This window comes from Mytilus trossulus, chromosome 14, assembly GCF_036588685.1.
Source record: "Mytilus trossulus isolate FHL-02 chromosome 14, PNRI_Mtr1.1.1.hap1, whole genome shotgun sequence".
NCBI lineage: Eukaryota > Metazoa > Mollusca > Bivalvia > Mytilida > Mytilidae > Mytilus > Mytilus trossulus.
The window spans coordinates 27,565,216-27,588,059 of NC_086386.1; the positions used below are offsets into that span (position 1 = coordinate 27,565,216).

General features: G+C 30.0%; 1 protein-coding gene across 1 annotated transcript; it reads right to left on the bottom strand.

Moving 5' to 3' along the window:
* Positions 1–4,020: 4,020 nt before the first annotated feature.
* LOC134697629 (uncharacterized) lies at positions 4,021–13,729 on the bottom strand. Its single transcript, XM_063559912.1, has 5 exons — positions 13,639–13,729; positions 11,761–12,089; positions 11,018–11,147; positions 4,775–4,891; positions 4,021–4,025 (listed from the first exon to the last, which is right to left on the bottom strand). The coding sequence occupies exons 1-5, from the start codon at positions 13,709–13,711 to the stop codon at positions 4,021–4,023; spliced, it is 654 nt and encodes a 217-aa protein (XP_063415982.1). The 5' UTR covers positions 13,712–13,729.
* Positions 13,730–22,844: the final 9,115 nt, after the last annotated feature.

Genomic DNA, 22,844 nt, shown 5'->3' on the forward strand with positions numbered 1-22,844 from the left:
CGAACACAAAGGTGGGCATTGAGAAGCTTGATGGTTTATTTCTGATTGCATATAAACACAGATCTAAATTAGGAGTAGTCGGGACCCCACAGTATAAATCAACCACGTTTCTAAATATTCAATGAAGAATCAAATTTCTCAAAAGCTTTCTACATGTAAACTTTGGTCAATTACTAAAATAAGTGCGCACAAAACTTTAATCCACGAACATTGCAACAAAATTAAGTTACTCCTAAGCAATATAATATTGTGAGATATTGTACATTATTCTCCCTAACACATCCCTCTGTCTGAACCAATATAGAAAAGATAAAGCAGTTGGATGAATAAAGTCAAACAACAAAGAATCTAGTTTTAGAATCATTTCCCAAAAATCCAACAAATGTTTATCCTTCAAATGAATCAAATAAAAAAAAAAGTAATACTGTAAAAGTACTTTAATTCGTGGGTATCAATTTTCGTGGTTGAGCAATATTTACATATTCGAAATATATGAAAATACGAGTAAAAACCAGCGTGGAAGCTACTTTTACAGCCATTTGATTCTAATTAATATACTAGTTCATTGTATTGTCTTAAATCACTTCATGATACACATTTAGTTTTGATCTACTGGGATAATAAATTATGTCTTTACTATCAAACTTTGAGTTATATATTGAAAACTGTAGCAATCGTTGAAATCAACGTTTTCTGAATAAATAAAATAAGAAGAAAAACACAAATTTCTTAGGATACTTCAAATCGGTAAAAACATTGATCAAATGGCAAAATATAGACCAAACTTTAAAAGAATGGAAAATAATTATAAGTATGTGTACGGATATGAAACAAATCCAAATTCCATTTTTACATAACTATTAAGAAATAAAGTGATTTTGTTGAGTACAGAGATCAAATGATTATATAATATTGCACAAGAAACAAAAAAAATGGTTTTCAGTACTCTATCACTCCAATTTTATATGTTTACCACATATGACTCTAACAGTATGTTATTTCACAGTTAGTCTGAGGATCGCTTTTGATTTGTGATGAGAAAAAGATGCCAACAACTTCGAATTAGTTTTTTTTAACCATTTGACAAACACGGTAATTTAACAATTGTGTAAGGAAATATATATTAGTTTTGGATATCCACTACCGTGAAGGCTCATTCTATTCGACATCTCAGGTTGAAAATTCAAAGGAACACATTTTGAGACAGCATCCATTCAGTTTAATTTCCAAAAGCATTATATTTTTCGAATTTATTTCAAATGCAAATCTGTATAATATATGGGGTAAAATAATGTGAAATAACTTATAAAAAGTAAAAAATGTAAATACAGTAAGTAACCAGTGACTGTCGAAAACGCAAAGATATGACTGACCATTGTCATCGAATTAAAAAGGTAAATCTTGATATATTAATTCTAAACGTATCTATAGAAACATTTCAACTGGCTTAAGAAATGTCACCAGGATAGTATTGTATCCCAGATGTGACATTCACTATGATGGGAGTTCGAAGGTGAATCTCAACATATGTTGACAGATGTCTACATGATTTTTTTTATGATTAATTTTAATACTGGTTTCAAATTAAAAAAATATAGAATAAAGAACTATCTGCGAAGGAAATTAAAGGAAAAATATGCTTTAATCATAGATGTAATATCTATTATGAATAAATAAATTAAACTATAAAACGATTTTAGATAATAATTACAATTGAATATCTACAATATTGTATACCAGATGTGACATTCATTATGATCAGAGTTTAAAGGTGAATATGGAAATAGATGCCTACATGGGTTTTTTTTTCTAAATGTCTCTATAGAAAAATCTCAGCTGGCTTGCGAAATGTCACCAGGAAAGTATTGTATCCCAGATGTGACATTCACTATGATGGGAGTTCAAAGGTGAATCTCAATATATGTTGACAGATGTCTACATGATTTTTTTATGAATAGTTTTATTACTGGTTTAAAATTAAAAAAAAATATAGAATAATGACTTTTCTGCGGAGGAAACTAAAGGAAAATATATGCTTTAACCATAGATGTAATATCTATTATGAATTAATAAATTAAACTATAAAACGTTTTAAGATAATATTTACAACTGAATATCTACAATATTGTATACCAAATGTGACATTCATTATGATCAGAGTTTAAAGGTGAATATGAAAATAGATGCCTACATGTTTTTTTTCTAAATGTCTCTATAGAAAAATCTCAGCTGGCTTACGAAATGTCACCAGGAAAGTATTGTATCCCAGATGTGACATTCACTATGATGGGAGTTCAAAGGTGAATCTCAATATATGTTGACAGATGTCTACATGATTTTTTTTATGAATAATTTTATAACTGGTTTAAAATTAAAAAAATTATAGAATAAAAAACTTTCTGCGAAGGAAACTAAAGGAAAAAAATATGCTTTAACCATAGATGTAATATCTATTATGAATTAATAAATTAAACTATAAAACGTTTTTAGATAATATTTACAACTAAATATCTACAATATTGTATACTTCATGTGACATTCATTATGAAGAGTTTAAAGGTGAATCTCACCGTAGGGAAACAGATGCCTACATGTTTTGTTTTTATCAAGTGTTTAAAACGTAAATTACAGATTTAAATAGGAATACTGAAATATTTTGCGAAAGTCACAAAAGAAACAATAATTGCTTCAAACATACATGTTAGATTTCATAAAAAGATGAGTAAATTAAACGATAAAATTGTTATTTTATAACATTGACAACTGTATATCTAAAGAAATATCAATAAAAATATGAAAAAAATCGGTTGAATGTAAAAACAAATCTAAATTTTCGATCACTGACTAACTTGAAAGTTAAAACATACTCCTTGTGCTTAAAAAATATTCAAACGAAGTTTCAGATATTCTGTTCTACAAAATCGTCCATTGATTTCAAATGTAATACATGAACAAGTACATGACTTTTTTTTGTATGATGCAACGTTTAAAGAAATGAGCGATCCAACTGTGACTAAATCGAAACACTGGTAATACACACAATAAAAGTAAAAGATAACGCATCATAACGAAAAATTAGGATTAAAAAGTACGAATCACACCTTCAATAGTTGACACACTCATGTACTTTTAAAGTGTTACCAGTTATTGCTCCACTGGAATCAATGTGGTACTCAAACAGTCATATACTTAATTTTAATATTTATTGCCTTGTCTTGAACCTCTTCATGGTACACATTTTATTGTGGTCCTCCAGCTTTTTGATATCTCTATCTACTATCATACTTTGAGTTTTATATTTAAAACGATAACAAACATTTAAGGCAACGTTTTCAATACATAGCTCGAAGTTTGATGGTAGCGATACCAAGTTTGTAGTTTACCGTAAAAATGAAGTATTAACTAAAATACCCAACTTTTATGAAAATTCAAATTGGAGAGTTCTGGTTAAATAAAAAAATCTAAAACATTAAACGAATAGAACAAAATGTAAGTTTGTGTATGAACATAAAAAAAAAATCCAAATTCAATTTTTTCAGGACAATAAAGATATTTATTAATTTTGAAGGGTAGCGAAATCAAAAAACATTATACTACTGCTTGAGAAAAATACATCTGGATGTAATTTGTCTTACATATTATGTTGAAAAACATTTGTCTTGGTTTTTAATGCACTACTTCTTTTTTTATCTTTAAGGTTTATGTAAATCGTATATATGCGATGAAAAAGTGATACTTTCAACATTAAGATATTAGAGAATTGCCTGGTTGATGATAGTTGTTTCTTTTATATTTGATAATAAGTTGTGTGAAATATATTTTGAAATACTTTGAAAGACTAAACTATATAACTATACTCTTATGAAAATAGCTGCTTAACATTTTCGATTTTAAAGTAGCTGCTTAACATTTTCGATTTTAAAGTAGCTTCTTAACATTTTCGATTTTAAAGTAGCTGCTCAACATTTTCGATTTTAAAGTAGCTTTTTTCAATTGCAATGTGTACCTGGCATAATCTTCTTATGCTACATATAAGTGAATACATTTGTCATAATGTGATTAGTATTCTTCTTCACAAGGACAATAACGAACCGAAGTTTAAAAAATAAAAATGAAGCTATTCATGAAATAAAAAATTAAAACAAAAACTTTTAAATTTCACCAATCGTTTATTTTCAAAGACGTAAAAAGTTATCAAAGGTACCAGGATTATAATTTAATACGCCAGACGCGCGTTTCGTCTACACAAGACTCATCAGTGACGCTCAGATCAAAACAGTTGAAAAGCCAAACAAATACAAAGTTGAAGAGCATTGAGGACCCAAAATTCCAAAAAAAATATGCCAAATAAGGCTAAGGTAATCTACCCCTGGACGTAAGAAAATCCTTAGTTTTTGAATAATTCAAAGTTTTGTAAACAGAAAATTTATAAAAATTACCATATAATTGATATTCCTGTCAACACCGAAGTGCTGACTACTGGGCTGGTGATACCCTCGGGGACGAAACGTCCACCAGCAGTGGCATCGACCCAGTGGTGTAAAAAGTTATCAAAGGTACCAGGATTATAATTTAATACGCCAGACGCGCGTTTCGTCTACACAAGACTCATCAGTAACGCTCAGATCAAAACAGTTGAAAAGCCAAACAAATACAAAGTTGAAGAGCATTGAGGACCCAAAATTCCAAAAAGTTAAAAAAAAGATGTATGAAATTTTAACTTCAATATTTATTAAGGCTGTACATAGATTTAGATAACTTAAAATTATCTTACCATTTCCAGACTGTGTTGTACATGTACATTCATCATGTATGCAAGCAAGACTGCTGCCTGAAGAACACAGTGTTACACTGCAGTCATTTGCCTGGTTGCACCGTTCGCCCATAACAACTGTAATTATAACATTTTATAAATTAAGTCATCCGAAGCGCTTAACTGGAATAACGGTCATTATAAATGTATCCAAAAAATTAAAAGCCAAGATACTGTGATTGTATTAATCCAAAAAGCAAAACGTGAAACATATCAAAACCAAGTAAAAACTCCATTTTACTTGAACGAGTTAGAACCTTCCTTTTTTCTAATGATTTCTAAATGAATTAATTGATAAGATAAGAAAACATCGATATGATTGTATTAAAAGAAACATTTTTCATATGTCTAGCGTCCTAATTAGTTTCTACATTAACCATCATAGAATTGTTCAAAGAATATTTGAATATTCTCAAACGGAAATAACACTGAGTCAGCACTATATACTGCACGAAAACGGATTTCGAATAGTTTAAATGACACATTAGTTAAGATATAAGGAGTATGTTACAATTGCAGTTACAAATAGACAACATTTTTTTTTATAAACGAATATTACCTACAACATGGGTCAATCCTTAAAACATCTACGGTATAAGTTTGTACAGAAGAGTCAATGACTACAAAATATGAAACAACTCAAAACAGAAAAAAATCAACGGCATGATACATGCTAACACAATAAATGACATTTCAGACAGACCCCAGCAGACGACATCCACGCTGGCTTGCAGAGTGTATTTGTGTTCGATATTTAAAAGTTGTCTAAATTTGGTAATTGCTATAAAAGTTTGAATCAAATTTGTTTTACAATAAGATATTTTTTTCCTTTTTTGCTTTAATCATTTTAAAAGGTCTTAACTCTTCAGATGGATACTAAACACACACACAAATTTACAAAAATTTAAACGAAACAAAGCACAGATCTGAGACTTCTCGCAGTTACTAATGAACTCATCATAGATACCGGCTTGAATTTTTGTATTTGCGCCAAACGCGCGTTCTAATACAAAAGACTCATCAGTGCCTCTCGAACTAAAAAAAGGTTTATGTAAGATCAGTTTAATAATATTAAGTTATGAAATGATTATTCATAATTAAAATAATTATACAAAAATATGAAGGCAATGTTAAAATATCTTACAACAATGTAAATTATGACAAGAATATGAATATTAACATAATTTATAACAAATGTTCAAAGGTGAGAAGAATTTAAAATCTAACTACCAATGACTTGAAATCAGATCTTTTATACTGAGAAAATCTTAACGCGTCATAGATAATGCCGTATTATTACACATTTGCATGACATTGAAAGACTGTAAATCATATTCCAAATATAGAATATACAGACACGTAATAACCCTCCAGAACTATTAATGAATGTGTTTATTTTGGAAAATGGTTGCATATTGCGATTTTACCCTCTTTCTTAGGAAATGTATTATAAACAGCTCTTCTAGCTCTATTATGAATTAATAAATTAAACTATAAAAGTTTTTAGATAATATTTACAAGTAAATATCTACAATATTGTATACTACATGTGACATTCATTATGATCAGAGTTTAAAGGTGAATCTCACCGTAGGGAAACAGATGCCTACATGTTTTGTTTTTATCAAGTGTTTAAAACGTAAATTACAGATTTAAATAGGAATACTGAAATATTTTGCGAAAGTCACAAAAGAAACAATAATTGCTTCAAACATACATGTTAGATTTCATAAAAAGATGAGTAAATTAAACGATAAAATTGTTATTTTATAACATTGACTACTGTATATCTAAAGAAATATCAATAAAAATATGAAAAAAATCGGTTGAATGTAAAAACAAATCTAAATTTTCGATCACTGACTAACTTGAAAGTTAAAACATACTCCTTGTGCTTAAAAAATATTCAAACGAAGTTTCAGATATTCTGTTCTACAAAATCGTCCATTGATTTCAAATGTAATACACGAACAAGTACATGACTTTTTTTTGTATGATGCAACGTTTAAAGAAATGAGCGATCCAACTGTGACTAAATCGAAACACTGGTAATACACACAATAAAAGTAAAAGATAACGCATCATAACGAAAAATTAGGATTAAAAAGTACGAATCACACCTTCAATAGTTGACACACTCATGTACTTTTAAAGTGTTACCAGTTATTGCTCCACTGGAATCAATGTGGTACTCAAACAGTCATATACTTAATTTTAATATTTATTGCCTTGTCTTGAACCTCTTCATGGTACACATTTTATTGTGGTCCTCCAGCTTTTTGATATCTCTATCTACTATCATACTTTGAGTTTTATATTTAAAACGATAACAAACATTTAAGGCAACGTTTTCAATACATAGCTCGAAGTTTGATGGTAGCGATACCAAGTTTGTAGTTTACCGTAAAAATGAAGTATTAACTAAAATACCCAACTTTTATGAAAATTCAAATTGGAGAGTTCTGGTTAAATAGAAAAATCTAAAACATTAAACGAATAGAACAAAATGTAAGTTTGTGCATGAACATAAAAAAAATCCAAATTCAATTTTTTCAGGACAATAAAGATATTTATTAATTTGGACGAGTAGCGAAATCAAAAAACATTATACTATTGCTTGAAAAAAATACATCTGGATGTAATTTGTCTTACATATTATGTTGAAAATCTTTGATTCCCCAGCTTATTCAGTAAAATTTCCAAAACACCTTTTTCAAATTCAGTTTAAATTAAAAACTGTAGAAAAAGTTTTTCGAAATCCGGCAATCAATTATATACAGTACATAAACTTAACACTAAAATACCTGATACTGTCGAAGAAACCAAGAAATGAATGACCACTGTCATCGAATTAAAAAGGAAAATCTTGAAATTCATTCTGAATATCTCAGTTGACAAATCTCTATGGATGACGAAATGTAACCAGACAAGTATTTTATATCAAATGCCACACTCACTATGGTTGAAGTTCAAAGGTGAATCTCGCCATATGTTGACAGAACTCAACATGTGTTTTTATTATCAATTTTATAATTAGTGTAAAGGGGAAAATATGAATAAGACTAAATACACCATGGGTCAGAGATTTCTAAATGAATAAATTAGTTAAATGATTAAAATGTTATTTAATGATATTAACTACTAAATTTTGGTAAACATATCAATTCAGCATAAAATAAATCGTTTTGAGGTGCATATACCTAAAATTGAGTTCACTGACATATCTGTATTTAAAAGATACTCTGAGTGCAGTTAAACATTTCAAACGAAATGTTTGTTTATATATACTTCAAAATGTTACAAAATTACATGCATGTCAATGTATATTGTAACTCAACTTTTGAAAAATCAAAAACATTGAAAATACACACATCAAAAGTTGAAGCAAAGGCCACCGCAACGATAAACTAAGATTAAGCAAAAACACCAACAACGCATAAAAGTATTAAAAGGCTTACAACATTTCAGGTATGCTATAATACCAAATGTTCCAATTGAATTCAACGAAAAATAAAGTTTAATCAACACAAATTTCACCTTAAAGTTGAACACTGATAACACTCATGTGCTATCCACGTGTAAGCAGTTGTTGAACAACTAGTACAAATTATTGCTATTCATACAGCTATCTGATTCATTTATGAATTGAATGCTTCTTTTAAAGAAAATTGCGGCATAAAAGTGTGACCGAAGTACATTTTGAAAATACTAAAAATGTACGCACTATCAACACTTTAACAACAGTATAAAACTATAAAAAAAAATCAGTACTTATCTCTACATTATTTGGCTACAATTATGAAAAACACGAGTACTATCAAGTTTTGTTAGTAATTACATGTGTACTTTATTTTTGGCATGTTTTACCTTTTTGTTTGTCACTTTTAACGAAATATGCCTTAATATATTCACAAGCAATAAATTATAGCGTACGATACCATTTTTATGTGGAAATGCATTGTCGATTATATCTTTTAGGCGATATTTAAATGCACATGGGGAATGGTTGTATACAGGGTTAAAAAATCAAAAGTTTTGATAGAACTGATTACAAAAAAGGACCGAGATTTAAAATTGTCTAGAAGTTCTTTAGAAATTTTAAGAATCCACATATGGTTAATGTTCCCACGCGAGTAAACAGTTTCACAGTTTCTGAAGACCCTCTTTCACTGCGGACACAATTTGTGAATACGGAAAACAAAGTGTTGCTGCAAGGTACTTACACTGGGCACAACGCCAAAATCTTACAATCTGGTTGGTATATATAAAATATCAATTCGTTTGATGTGTTTGAGATTCTATTTTAGGACTTTCCTTTTTAATTTTCCTCGTAGTTCAGTATTTACGGGAATTTACTTTATTCAATGTTATAAATAACATAAAGCCAACCATTTTACACCATGAGATAAAAAAAAAAGTGAAAGGGGGAGATATATAACTATTGATAGCAAAATGAATGGTATATTCGCATAACGTGCCATGATAACATTCAATAAAAAATGTACCACATAACAAAACTTAAACAAAATTCAAAAAACCAAAGTAATGGGCGGTTTCTACTTGCGTAGTCATTAAATAGGACGTACATTTATATATTTGCGTCTGCTGCTAACATAGTGGAGATTTGAGGTAGTCTATGAAATGTATTCAAAATGCATAGGGAAGTCTTCATGGATATTATCTTTTTGCCGTGGGGTTTCAAAGATGAAAGGAATTTCACACCTGAGTTGAAAATGCACGCACCTCAGGCTGTGTCTCAGGGTGTATTTACTTTCAAATCGGATGCAAAATTCCTGTCACCCCTGCGTACACTCGAATAATCAAGAGTTTTACATTTGTATTCAAACTGGAAATGATAAAATAACTGCATTTATTTGAATTGTGATTTAGGTTTTTAGGTTTAGTGATTTATAATGATATTCAATTATCCTTTGGTCTAAAGATTGGTTTTTAACGATTAAGCACACGGTATGAAAGTATATATTATATGTCTGTATATATTGTATGTCTTGCTTTAAATGATTGGTAACCGTTATGCTACGCATGATTCATTTCAAAATAAAAGTCAATTTATACAAAAATTAGAAAAAAATAGAAATGTTATAAAATGAAATTTGTGATATAAAGGATTGAAATCATTGGAATTACAGAGTTATTTATAATGACTTACCAAAGACATAACTAAGTATTTACCCCACTAAACTCTTGATATTTTCTAATGAACAGTTCATTAAACTGTTAGAAATATAAAATATTAAATATTTACTTGGAATTTTTAAAAGTAAATTTATTCTGGAAAAAAACCATAAAAACTAATAAATATTCATGGCTTTTTGAAAACAGATAGACAAGTAAGTAAAATATTTGCTTACTCATACTTATGAAATAAAGATAAATCACTAAATAGAAAGCCTATTAACAAGTGTACTTTAAGAATCGTCTACTGAATATACATAAATAACGCAATATTATTAATAGTGAAACAAGTTATATCACCAAAACTCTCATGAAGTGTTATGTAACTTCAATACAAGAGACATGAACTGTAATTAAATAAACATATAATATTACATCAAACATAAACGGACAAATTAGGAACATTGATAGGAGTCGCAAGTTGACTGAAGCTGCAATATGGTTGATAATTTTGAATACTGTGGATTCATTATTTTTCGTTGGATACGAAATTTCGTGGATTCAATGGCAACAGTTGAACCACAAAATGTTCAACAAATACAAAATTTTCTATAAGCTAGCATACATACTTCAGCAAAACCACAAAACTAAATATCCACGAACATGTAAGTTTTCCTCAATACGCGAAAATTGGTACCCACGAACATAAATGAATCCACTATATTTGGTCTTTATATAAGGATTTTAATACTTCTCAAAAGTACCAGGATTATAATTTTAAAAAGGGGGCGGAAGATACCTGAGGGATTTTGAAACTGACACCGCCATGACTGCAAAGGAAAAAGTCGAACAGACAATTATAAGTTCCTTTAAAGCGACGATGAAAAATATAGACTAAACAAGACAAACTATATCAAAAACTTGGGACGATAAAAGGTGCTCCAGAAGAGAGAGCGGATCCTGCTCATCTGGCTGCACCGGTTGTGTTGCTTATGTTATTATGTTTACCAGATAAATAGTATAATTCGATAGGTTACACTCGAAGACAACATAACAGTCAAATCTTACCACAAGTAGAAAGTTCTACACTGTCTAAACGAATACTACTGCTGCCGGATTGTTTTGTGACTGTTATTCTTATAACGTTGTACTTTCTCGATTCCAATGGGATTTCTTCACCCGGCTGTACATTTGGGGCCTGAAATATTGTAGAAAGAAACTAAAATATATAGGTGGTTCTTTTGCGACATCTAATCAAAAGCATGTATGAATTTATTTCATTTCAAATTGTTTTTTTTAAATTTGCATGTTTTTTAATTACTTTCTTATTGAATAAGTATAATAAAATGAACTTTAATAATATACATATAGCTATTGACTTATAATGAGATTGATACGATCAACCGAAGAGATATGTATTTATTCAGTTTATTGAAGATCCTTGTTTTTATATACTGAATATGTATTCTGTTAACTGTAATGAATTGAAAAAATCGATTTAATTTCCTAATAAAACTCCTACAATTAATCCCGTAATATATCATCATATAGACTTCTAATGTTAACATAACATAACATTAAGGAGATGAGGTGTGCATCCAAATGAGACAACTGTCCAATGAAGGACAATCGACGAAGATACACGAAAGTAAAGGTTACCATACGGCTTGAATAATGAAAATAAATGTGATAATATATAAAAACTCAAAAGGGAAATCTCACTACCTAATTTGTATATTCAAAATGCATGTTACATATCATAAATTAGTTTTATCTTATTTGGAGCCGAGACGATCATAACAATCATTTACCTGAACAGTTATAAACTCTGGATTATCTGGAAGATTATACTTCACGGTAATAGTAGCAATGCCATCACCAGAAACTGTTACACCATTTACTTCTTCGTCTAAACCGTCAATCAACAGAACCATAATAGATTCATTTGTCTCAACAAACTTGTTATCGTCTTTCTCTTGAAGTGCATCTTTGTCGCTTGTGGACAAGGGTGCCAACGGGTTATTTGTATCAATATTAGACTCGCCTAGCACAACTTTTTCTTTAACACATTCTGTAGCTGTTGTAACCTCTATAGTAGATGGTTGTGTAGTTGTTCCCATTGAAACTGTTGTAAGTTCACCTATTATAATAAACAATGCATTAAAAAACGAAAGCAGCAATTACAAGTTTTTTTTTTCTTCAAATTTGACATTTAATACAGAGTTAATCATTGTTTGCTGGCCAATAAAATGTTATGACAACTCATTCGTTACCATTCTTTACATTATTATAAAGATGGATTTGGCTAATATTGTACGTTCATTTTGGCTAATACGGCTCTCTATTTTTTGGGGTTGGTGTAAATGCCTGGCTTTTAAATTTTCTTTGAGCGTCCCTGGTGAAATAAAATTAAGAAATGCGCATCGGAACAAACATTGATGGTATTGTTCAAAGCACGCAGTTTGCAATAAAAAAAAATTAAATGGCCACAAATTTTCCATTCTTTATTTAAGAATTTTAGAGAAAGTATTTTTTCATCAATGTTGATTCATTTGAATATTTTCCACTCTCAAAGATAAGTAAGATAGAGACAATGTGACACCTAGTATGTAATAATGTATACAGGCAAACTGGTAATACCCAAATAGAGATAATAATACAGGAAACTCCAAAAACCACCAACTAGAAACTTCATAATTGTTGATAGAAAAGTTATTGATAATTATCCTGTCCTCCCCCTCCAATTGAAATCGACGAGTCACGACACGAAGTACAACCGCCAGATTTAGGTACTATGACAATGAAGTTAAATAAGTTATTCCTTGATCCTAAGTGAAATTCGAATTTCCAATTTAACTTACAAGCATGAAGATCTTATCATTTCTAGCTAGGTAATATATGCATGTAATAGGTGTAAAGGATTTATAAGAAGAGTTGAAATTGGCATAAAAATACAACGAGAGTAGAATGAAAGTACTTATGATACAGCTTTCGACCAGATAACAATAAAACAATAATCATTTCTCACCACAAATGAAATGATTTCATCTTCCTTTTTTTTATATTTAATTTCTTTTTTACCAAATACCTGCAATTCGTCGTTGCAGAATCTAATACATCCTGTACAGCGAAACGTTGTGTTATATTAAAAAAATAACAAACAAAGGGAAACAAACAATAGCATGACGGTGTTTTACTTTTGATGTACGAACATTGAAATTACCCATAGTTCTTTGGATTCTGAAACGGCCACTTGATACTACAGTCAAGAGCCTTTTCTTACACGATTTCATTGATAGACAGTTGCTGCTTATAAGAAAGGAAATAACTTTTAACGTTACAAACTTAGTTTTAAAGAATAAAAAAGAAGCTTCAATAGATCGGGATGAACTATCTAGAAATAATAGGCAGGAAGCCAGCAAACAATTTATTCTTTGTCTAGTGTCCAGTTATGTGGCACTACCACGGCATGCGCAGCAATACACAACATTTAAAAGCGGGAAAAAAAAGAACTACGAATAAACTAGATTATTCAACGTATAAGTAAATTGTATTTGCAAATTGTTAAAGATTTCAGGGAGATAGTCATAAGGCTGACACAAATCAAACAGTCTCAATGATGTCGTGCAAATGTCGATATGTAAACAAAAGAATATGAAATATATAAACAAAAAAAGAAAATATCTTACCTTCAAGAGCAGATATAACTGCTATGTAGACAGAGACAATCAGAAGTACAAATGTGCAAAATAGAAGCTTCATTTTACAGGTTAAGTTAAATACCTCTCTCTGAATATAATACGATAGATATATATATTTGTTCATAATAGCCTTTTATATATACATAGGTATACGTTTAACTCTTGAACTTAAATTGACACTTTTTTTTATCAAGTGAAAAGTTTAACTGAATATCATTACCTTTTTTCAATTATAACTTTAACAATACTTGAATCTATTCATGAAAATTAATAATATTTGTGTGTGTAAAATATTTATGAATTCGTTCAATATATCTATTTATTCATTTGTTTGTTTATTTTGCTCCGAATTAAAAATAATGCGTGTTTATTCATTTATTCATTTATTTAATTAATTAATTACAAGTAATATCGTCTATATAAATATATAAAGTTTGGTTCCGCTGCTTTATTGATCTTATAATTGATTTCAATTTTGGTCAAGATTTTTGAAAAGCAACTATTTTAAGGGGAGCTCCAACTAATTTGATGGTTTATCAGATAGTTTCCTTAAATAAATGGTTCAATCTAAATAATCAAGTTAAAAACTAAAAACAGATTTTTACTATAATGGCTTGTATTTTGTTATGTTTATATTTAAAAGGAAAATATTTATAATATCCAAGTTTGCCCATATTGTCTAGGAATATAAATTTAATGTTTTTTATGTATTTAAAAGAGAGTTAATGAAGAGTAGATTCTGTCTTTATCAACTTTATATGTGTATTTGTCAAGGGAAATTTGAGCAGCTATTACACGTAATGTTAAAGATTTGGAAAAGCTAAATGTGTGTGTGTGTGTGTTTTTTTTTTCTATTTCCAAATAGACTTTATCGTAAAAAAATAAAAACAAAATCTCATCAGGCACCCTGCTAAAAATTTTGAGCGTCTCACGCGCTTTTCGTCTTTAACTAACTTCAGATGGTAATATACCAAATAAATTACCAAGCTGAAGAGCATCGAAGACTGTTATTCGGGAAAGTTTTGTTGAATACAGCCAAGGTGAACTACTACATGTATAGCACTCTGGTGACAATGTTTCTTTTGGGATATACATCAGAACACACTAGAACATAGATAAAATAGAAGAATATTTTAAGCGTACAATTTGGATTTTATTGTGCGATCTAGTTTTTGAAAAGCTCTGTGCTTTTACGATCCACTGTTGTAGTTATAAATATCTTATTTCAGTACTAGCGTGGAGTATGAAAAAACAAAAACACATGTAGGATCATCCAGGATACATTGAGTTTTAATATACAAGACATTTATGATGAAAAGCTTTGTTTATGTATATCTCATAGATTTATTTTAAACTGTGTCTAGTGGTGTTGGCTATCTTGATTTAGGATTGGCTACACATTCAAAATTTGTATCAGGCTATGTGTAGGGCAAGGTGAACTTATACATAGCAGGAACATAAAGTAAAATGTTATTGCTTTTCTAGAAACTTTTCACATGGCCCTAGACTTTTTGCAATTATTTAAGATAAATTTTTTTCAAGTATGTTTGTTTGTTTAAGTCTAATAATACATTTAATTGTTGTTCAATAATTATAGATTTCTACGAGTGGGAAATACAAATTCAACACCATGATTATAGTATTTGTTTAATGATCAATTATGTAAAATTTATGATGTTTCTGAGAATAAATGAATCTTAATGAAACATGTAAATGAAAAGAGAAGCATATAGTTTTAACATCATCATGATCATGGTATACAAATAGAGCAGTGTTGCCCTTATGGAAACTTTGTATTTAGTTAATTAGTTTATAACGCAATTCAATTCTAGAATTCTGTTAAGCTTAGTGAGTATTGCCCTTTTACATAGATACCTAACATCAATGACAGTTAGTACTTGGTACTATTAGGAAGGCCTGACATCATATAATTAGTACTTGGTACTATTAGGAAGGCCTGACATCATACATGTATTGCAATAAGCATTTTGTGTGTATTAAATTATGATGCCTTTTATTCGCTGTCTGCTTGTATGATGATATGATACTAAAAATGGGAGTAATTGTGTATGATTCCAATGATAAAGACACAATATTTCAGTCACTTTCATTGAGGGATAGAGCTGTCATGTCAGTCACTGCTAGTAATCAGACCCCTTATTAGCTTATGAATCATTATCAGACTGTTAACTTATAGTTGATTCTTTTGTTACCTATTCTGACATCTATACTGGCTAAAGGAAAATGGGAGGATTTATATCTAATACAACAAACACGTTTTACCTCGACGCTTGTTTACGCCTGTAAGTTAGGTGCATTTGACCTTCATTTATATGTTTTGAAGTTTAGGTTGACGTCCATTTTCATTGACTCAAACATGTTGTACACATTTATTAAAAGCTAGCTTTCGGATACAGGAATGCCTTGCAGTGTTGAAGACCAATTGGTGGCTTTTTGCTGTTTTCTGCCTTTTAGTCGGGTTGTCGTCTGTTTGAAAAAATTTACATTTACATTCTCCATTTTCAAGAATGTTAGGTTCAAATGAAAATTAAAGCCTTGAATCTTCGTGAACAATTAATGTGTATCATTTATTGCTTCAATCGACTATACAAGACATCACATAATTTCGAACACTACCTTAAAGTACTTGATGATAAAGATGTAATAACAATGTCGCGGTTTATGAAAATAAACCCTAAAATGCCGATTGAAAATGATAGATGGCAAAACATTCCCCGAGAACAGAGAAAGTTTCCGTTGTGAAGAGTTACTATAGGTGACGAATACCACTATGTAATGGAATGCAGCAGTCTCTTGACAGATAGAACACTACGTATTGACAAGAAATATCTTACGAACTGTATTTTTTTAAGATTTAACGCTGTTATGAACTAAAATCAGAAATCTTTACTTCGGTGCCAATTTATTAGAATTATAAATGGCAAGCAGGATTCTATCTGATGTTAATCTGTCGGCTATACTGATCATACCATTGTAAAATAACTCACATTTAATGCTTCCTCAACAATTATGCAATGCAATGTAATGTACATTAATTTGTTTTTTCTGTATACCTTTGTTAAAAAAGACGGACGAAAGATACCAAAGGGACTTGTTCAACTAGGTGATACCTGAATACAATTATATACAATATCACCATGTACTTATAGTTTTAAAAGAGATTTATATATAGATAATGCAACATACGTCAATCATTATACCTAACAGTTCGTTTCATGTACATATAGATAAAGATGGTATTTTTTAGTCTCAAAAGTCTATACCGAAGTTCTACATATTACAATTAACCGAACTCAATGCAAAGAACCTGAAAAATAGACTTAGATAGAGATCTCAATCTAGTGATATACTTTGTTATGCTAGTTTTCTATAACTTGATTGTCACTGCCTGTTACCATGGTTACCAAACGCATTGAGATCCTGAAACAAATTGCAAATAACTTCTTTTACAAATAGAATTCAAAAAGATAACTTATAGATGTTAATTTCTGTCTCATCTAGTCTTTTGTGGAGAGTTCGTATTGGCACTCATGTCACATCTTCCTATTTGTTTTGTGTATAAGTTTTGTAGTATTTGGTTGAGGCAACTAAAGTTAAGAGAACGGAACCCCTTTTTTGGACGTTCGGGACGAACGGACCAGAGTAACTCTTTATGTCCCTTTACTATGGTTCCAACACAGAAGTTCTGACTATTGTACTGGTGCTACTTATCCCATTTGCACTTTCATTAAAACACACACAATTTTATTATAAAAATATTCAATCTTAATTTTGATTTGATTATGTTGGGCCTATAGTGATTATATGCATGCCTTAATTTCACAAGTAGTATCAAATTTGCCAAATTATTGAACATATACATTTCTGTAATATTTATAACTTATTTTTCAATTAAATAAAGCTAACAAACTTAAATTGATCATCACTTTCTTTTTATATGTCTTTTAACCTTCAATTTTGAACAAAACGATTTATTACATAATACTTTACACGTATTTCTATCAAATATGACATTATTTCAAAGCAGCTAGTAAATAAAATTCATTCGTACTTTAAATGTGCAATCAAATATATATTCAAGTCGTCAACTGGTCAAGTGGCTAGATGCACATATCGTTGGTCAACTGAACGACGGGTCCCTGCTAATTTTGTTGTCTTACAACTTATAGACACATTAACGGAAATAAGGAATGAGTTAAGGGAAATAAATAAAAACAGAACGACTGAATTAAATCTAGTTTCCTAATCAAAATTATTAGAATGAGAAAAAAAATACCTAATTGCAGCTTTTTTACCATCGATCCTGAAATGTTTAATGTTATCAAACAGTTTTAGCATCTTTGACCTACTTTATCTTTTTATTCGGATACTTGTGGTTATCTTCTCCAAGTTCAACGGGGACATTAGAATAATATAGAATAGAACCCAGATGGAACTAAGTAGTCGGGTTGCTATATCCAGACAACCCGGATGTTGAACCAGTTACCATGGTTTCGAACCAAAGAACCCGGATAGAACCAAGGTTCAAAACCAAACAACCCAGATGGAACCAAGATTTAGAACCAGAGTGCCCGGATAGAACCTTATTGCATTCGGAATTCTCATGACTTTTAATACCTTCAACGTATTTTCCAAAACATTTATTTTTTTAGTATATTTATATATAATTTATTTATTTCTTATTTTAATTTTTTTTACAAGTATTAATGATTTTATGAATAGACTAAACTAATTTCCGTTGCTTTATGGATCCTATATAATTGATTTTATTTATGTTCAAGATTTATGAAAGTCAACATTTTTAAGGTAATCTTCTTCTTATTTTATTACTTATCAGAAATTTTCCTCAACTAACCAGGTCAAATCTAAATAATTCATCAACAAATAAACCAGGGTCATTACTTTAGTCTAATAGTCATTATTGTAACTATGTTTTTATTTGGACATTCAAATAATCAACATAATTTTATGCAAGTCTGTACATATTGTCTATGATTATTCATTTAAGGGGGCTCGCGGGTCTAAATCGATTTTTTTCTTAATTGAGGATTTCGCTATATTTTTCTATAACAGAACTTTATCTTATACTTAATAGAAAAATAATTTTTTTAAAAATGGGGTTACCGTTCATTTACGCTCACAATCTGGCTTCGAAAGAAGCATACATTTTTGAAAAAGTACTTTTTTTGTCTGTTGAACTAATAGGAGAAATAGGGGTAATATCGAAATGAAAAAAGAACTAAATTATAGAAATGGCTAAAATTTTACAATAGACTAGTTTAAGTACAGCTTATTTGAAAATAATAATAATTTTAATGGCATTTTTGCACCAACGGACGATAATGTCGAGCTTTTTCAATGATATATACATTTTAAAAGTCATCTCGGGCCAAACGAATTGATTTTGTAGAATGATTGTTGTACCATATGATAGAGTAACAACTAATTAAGTAATAGATAAAATTTGTAATGAAAAAAAAATGTATAATGATTCCATATTTAAAAAGAATTACTGAAGAACAGATTCTGTCTGTTCACAACTTCAAACGTTTATTTGGCAAGGGAAACTTAAGCAGCTGTTAAACGTAATGTTCAAGATTTTGAAAAGCTACTTTTTTTTGTGTATTTGTATGGATTTCAAAAAAGACTGCATTGTGAAAAAAAATACCCATTATGAACCATGCTTATGATTTTGCGAGTCTCACGCACTTTTTGTCTTTAAAATAATCAAATCAAGATAGTGATAAGCCAAGTAAATTACCAAGCTGAAGAGCATTGAGGAACCATAATTCGGAAAGGTGTTGTCAAATTCAGTCAAATTGAACTACTATGGCACACTAGTGTAAGTAGATGTATACCTTGGGTGCACAGTCTGGATTTTATTGTACGATCTAGTTTTTCAGAAGCTGTATGCTTCTGGTATGGCTTTATGCTCCACTATTGTAGAACAAGCGTGGTATTAAAAATAACAAAAACTCATGTAGGATGATTCCAGATACATTATATTTATTTAATTATTTTATTTGGTTAGCTATACATTTTATATATCCTTCTATTTAATATATCCATTATATATCAATTTCATTTATTTAGATAAATAATTAAATTCTCATTAATCCATCCAAAGAAAAATCAAGTGATAATGAATTATTATGTCTTCACACTTTCGACCTCACTACAACTGTAGCCTATTGAAAATCTCAGGGAAAAAACCGACAACATTTTCTTAGGTCGTGAAAATTAAATAAAACAATAAATTAAAAGTGAACGAAACTTTTCACTGAGTAAATTTTGCATTTTCGTATTTTGTATTCTAATCATTCGCTCGATTTAAAAATTGATTGCTTCTATCTTATCCTTATTTGATGGAATATTTATTAGTGATCTTGTTTATTGAGAAGTGATGCATGGAGAACTGTATAACAGACTGTACGAACAAACCATCTTACAACTTATTTATAAGATTTCAAATTTGAACCTTAAAATCTCATGGCCGATCCTACACTAACATGCAGTTAAGAAAGAAATGTTTATTTTGCAAGATAACTAGAACAACCAATTAGGTTTCGGAACATGTGACCTATAGCCCGTTTTACAAAAGTGCAATAAGATCTAAATGAATAATGTTATATGAACTTCGTTTTGAAGAAACTCAAATACTGTAAACCAACCTATTTTCGCGGATATTATTTTTCACGTTTTGCCCTTTCTAGTTCATTCCGCGGCTGTTTATCGTAAATGTCCTATTAACTTGATGTAGTTTAATAAAGAAAGCCCAAAGTTTAGCAGAAAAGAGATTATTTCTCTATTCCCGAAAGTTACAAAATCTTAATATCTCGCGAAAATAAGTTGGTTTACAGTATATTAAACATTCAATAACATTCTAATAATCAACTACCTCATTGTGTGGCCTGGCAACAAAGTTCAATATACTATTCACGTCAACCCCTTCTTTCTAAAAACGGCTGTGGCAGAATTGAATGTATTTTGTCAACTACTTAAGGTTATGTAAGCATGGATTTCGGTTTCTCATTTAACAACTTTAACTTCGCCAGTTTGTATCATTTTATAAATTACAACAGACACGCTTCCTCCTTTGATAACCGATTAATCGGGTACACGTCCTGGATAGTGTACTTGAAACCTTTTTAATCTCAATTGTATTTTGATGTAAGAGTATTTGTTGTACGAACAGACACAAACGTTGTTAATTGCCAATTAAACATTGAGAATGAAGCTTGAACCCGTAGAATACTTAAATAAAGTATTTAGGACTAACAGTTTTTTTAAAATTGTTCAAACATTAATTGCATCATAACGGAGTTATTATGTATACAAGTAGTAAATAGAAAAAAACTAAATGGTGAAATCCAAAGAGTTGATTTTGACCACGAAGGATACAGCATTTTATACGGAATATATCATATATTGATGTCTTGGGTATATATTTGAACAATAAACTTTATATAAAAGACCACAAGGTCGTGTTTTTCTCTGGCTGTTTAGGACGTCTTTACACTAAATCCATTGAATATTGGATGTATGCGGATTGATAGTTTAGTCTTAGATGCATGATTTTTTTATTAGTTGTTAGTGGCTTTGAACTACTGTTAGATATCTGAAAAGACGCTCATATCTGTTTATTGTGTCCGGCCACGTCTTCTTGTATCTTTGTCCATCTGATGAGTTAAGCCTGTTTCAACTGATTTTTATAGTTCGTTCAATGTTGTACTGTTATACCACTGTCAATGGTTAGTAAAGGGTTGGGATCTCGCTAACATGTTTAATCCCGCCACATTATTTGTGTATGTACCTGTCCCAAGTCAGGCGCCTGTAATTCAGTGGTTGTCGTTTCTTTATGTGTTATATATTTTTTTTGATATTTTTTTTATATAAATAAGACCGTTAGTTTTCTCGTTTGAATTGTTTTACATTGTCTGATCGGGGCCTTTTATAGCTGACTATGCGGTATGGGTTTGGTTCATTGTTGAAGGCCCTACGGTGACCTATAGTTGTAAATATCTGTGTCAATTTGGTCCCTTGTGGATACTTGTCTCATTGGCAATAATACCACATCTTCGTTTTTATATTGATGTTAAAAATTTGAATTCTTCCTTTTGAAATGTTTTGATTGTTGATGTAGCATTCAATGTAGATTTGTCATTACGCAATGATCTGTTTATCAAAACAAATATGTATTGGCAATTCAAACTGCCATGATTATTTATTTATAATTTAAACCTTATTTAGAATAAATACTCTGCACTAGTTTTATTACAAATATATAAGTATCTACTGATATCCCTGGACCATAAATTTCATTCAGTTCTTTCTCATTGTCACCTAGTAAAAGGAACAAATAGTCTTCCTATTCTCAAGACATTTCCTTCATCTGTCATCAGAATTTGAGAGTAAAAATATGCATTCCACTTTTCAGAATAATAAAAAAACAAATAACCTTAATTCTGTTGTAAAAATTATTCAGGGAATGTAAATGGCTGTTGGTAACATTCTATTTTACAATACCCTTAAAGACACTTTCATTTTTAATACCATCTGTAGACATCACGCACAATCTCATTGTTTTCTAAAACTACATCAGTTGAAACAATTATGTAAAAATGACTGTTAAAATAACATAGAAGAAAACCGTGCCTTGTCAGTGTTCTAAAAAACGAGCCACCCTCCCCCCTACCCTCTTGGTGGTTCTTATTTACGAAACTAAATGGAAAAATAGAATTTTTCTCGTAAATATCGTGAAAACTGCTGATCGGAGGTCTATTGTTATATATGTATAGTTTTATAAAGAAACTCAAAGAACTGTGTTGCATAACTTCACAGCAACAGTGTTTATTGAATACAAAAATTTTCAATGCAGATTTAAGGGACTTTCTAATAGAAGAAAATTTAACTTTTCCATCGTCAACATCTCTCAGGGACGTAGCCATTTTAAAAAAAAACTTGTAGCAAATGACAAGTCGTGACGGTTTTAAAATCTGCTTTTCATCTTTCGACTTAAACCTCTCTCTTATCATTGCGAAGCAAACTGTACACTAAAACATGTACTATACACCAAAATATAATTTTTTTATGAGTAACATGCAGCTTAATTTTGTTTATCCTATTTGAATACGCATAACGTTATACGAATTCCAATGTACCAAAATGTTTTG

Bases quoted from the DNA above. Each gene is read 5' to 3' on its own strand.
- LOC134697629 (XM_063559912.1), bottom strand. From the start codon at position 13,711: ATGAAGCTTCTATTTTGCACATTTGTACTTCTGATTGTCTCTGTCTAC. The intron at 11,148-11,760 runs GTAAATGATTGT...ACAATATTTCAG, and splicing joins CAGAGTTTATAACTGTTCAG to GCCCCAAATGTACAGCCGGG. The intron at 4,892-11,017 runs GTAAGATTTGAC...TTATAATTACAG, and splicing joins TGTAGAACTTTCTACTTGTG to TTGTTATGGGCGAACGGTGC.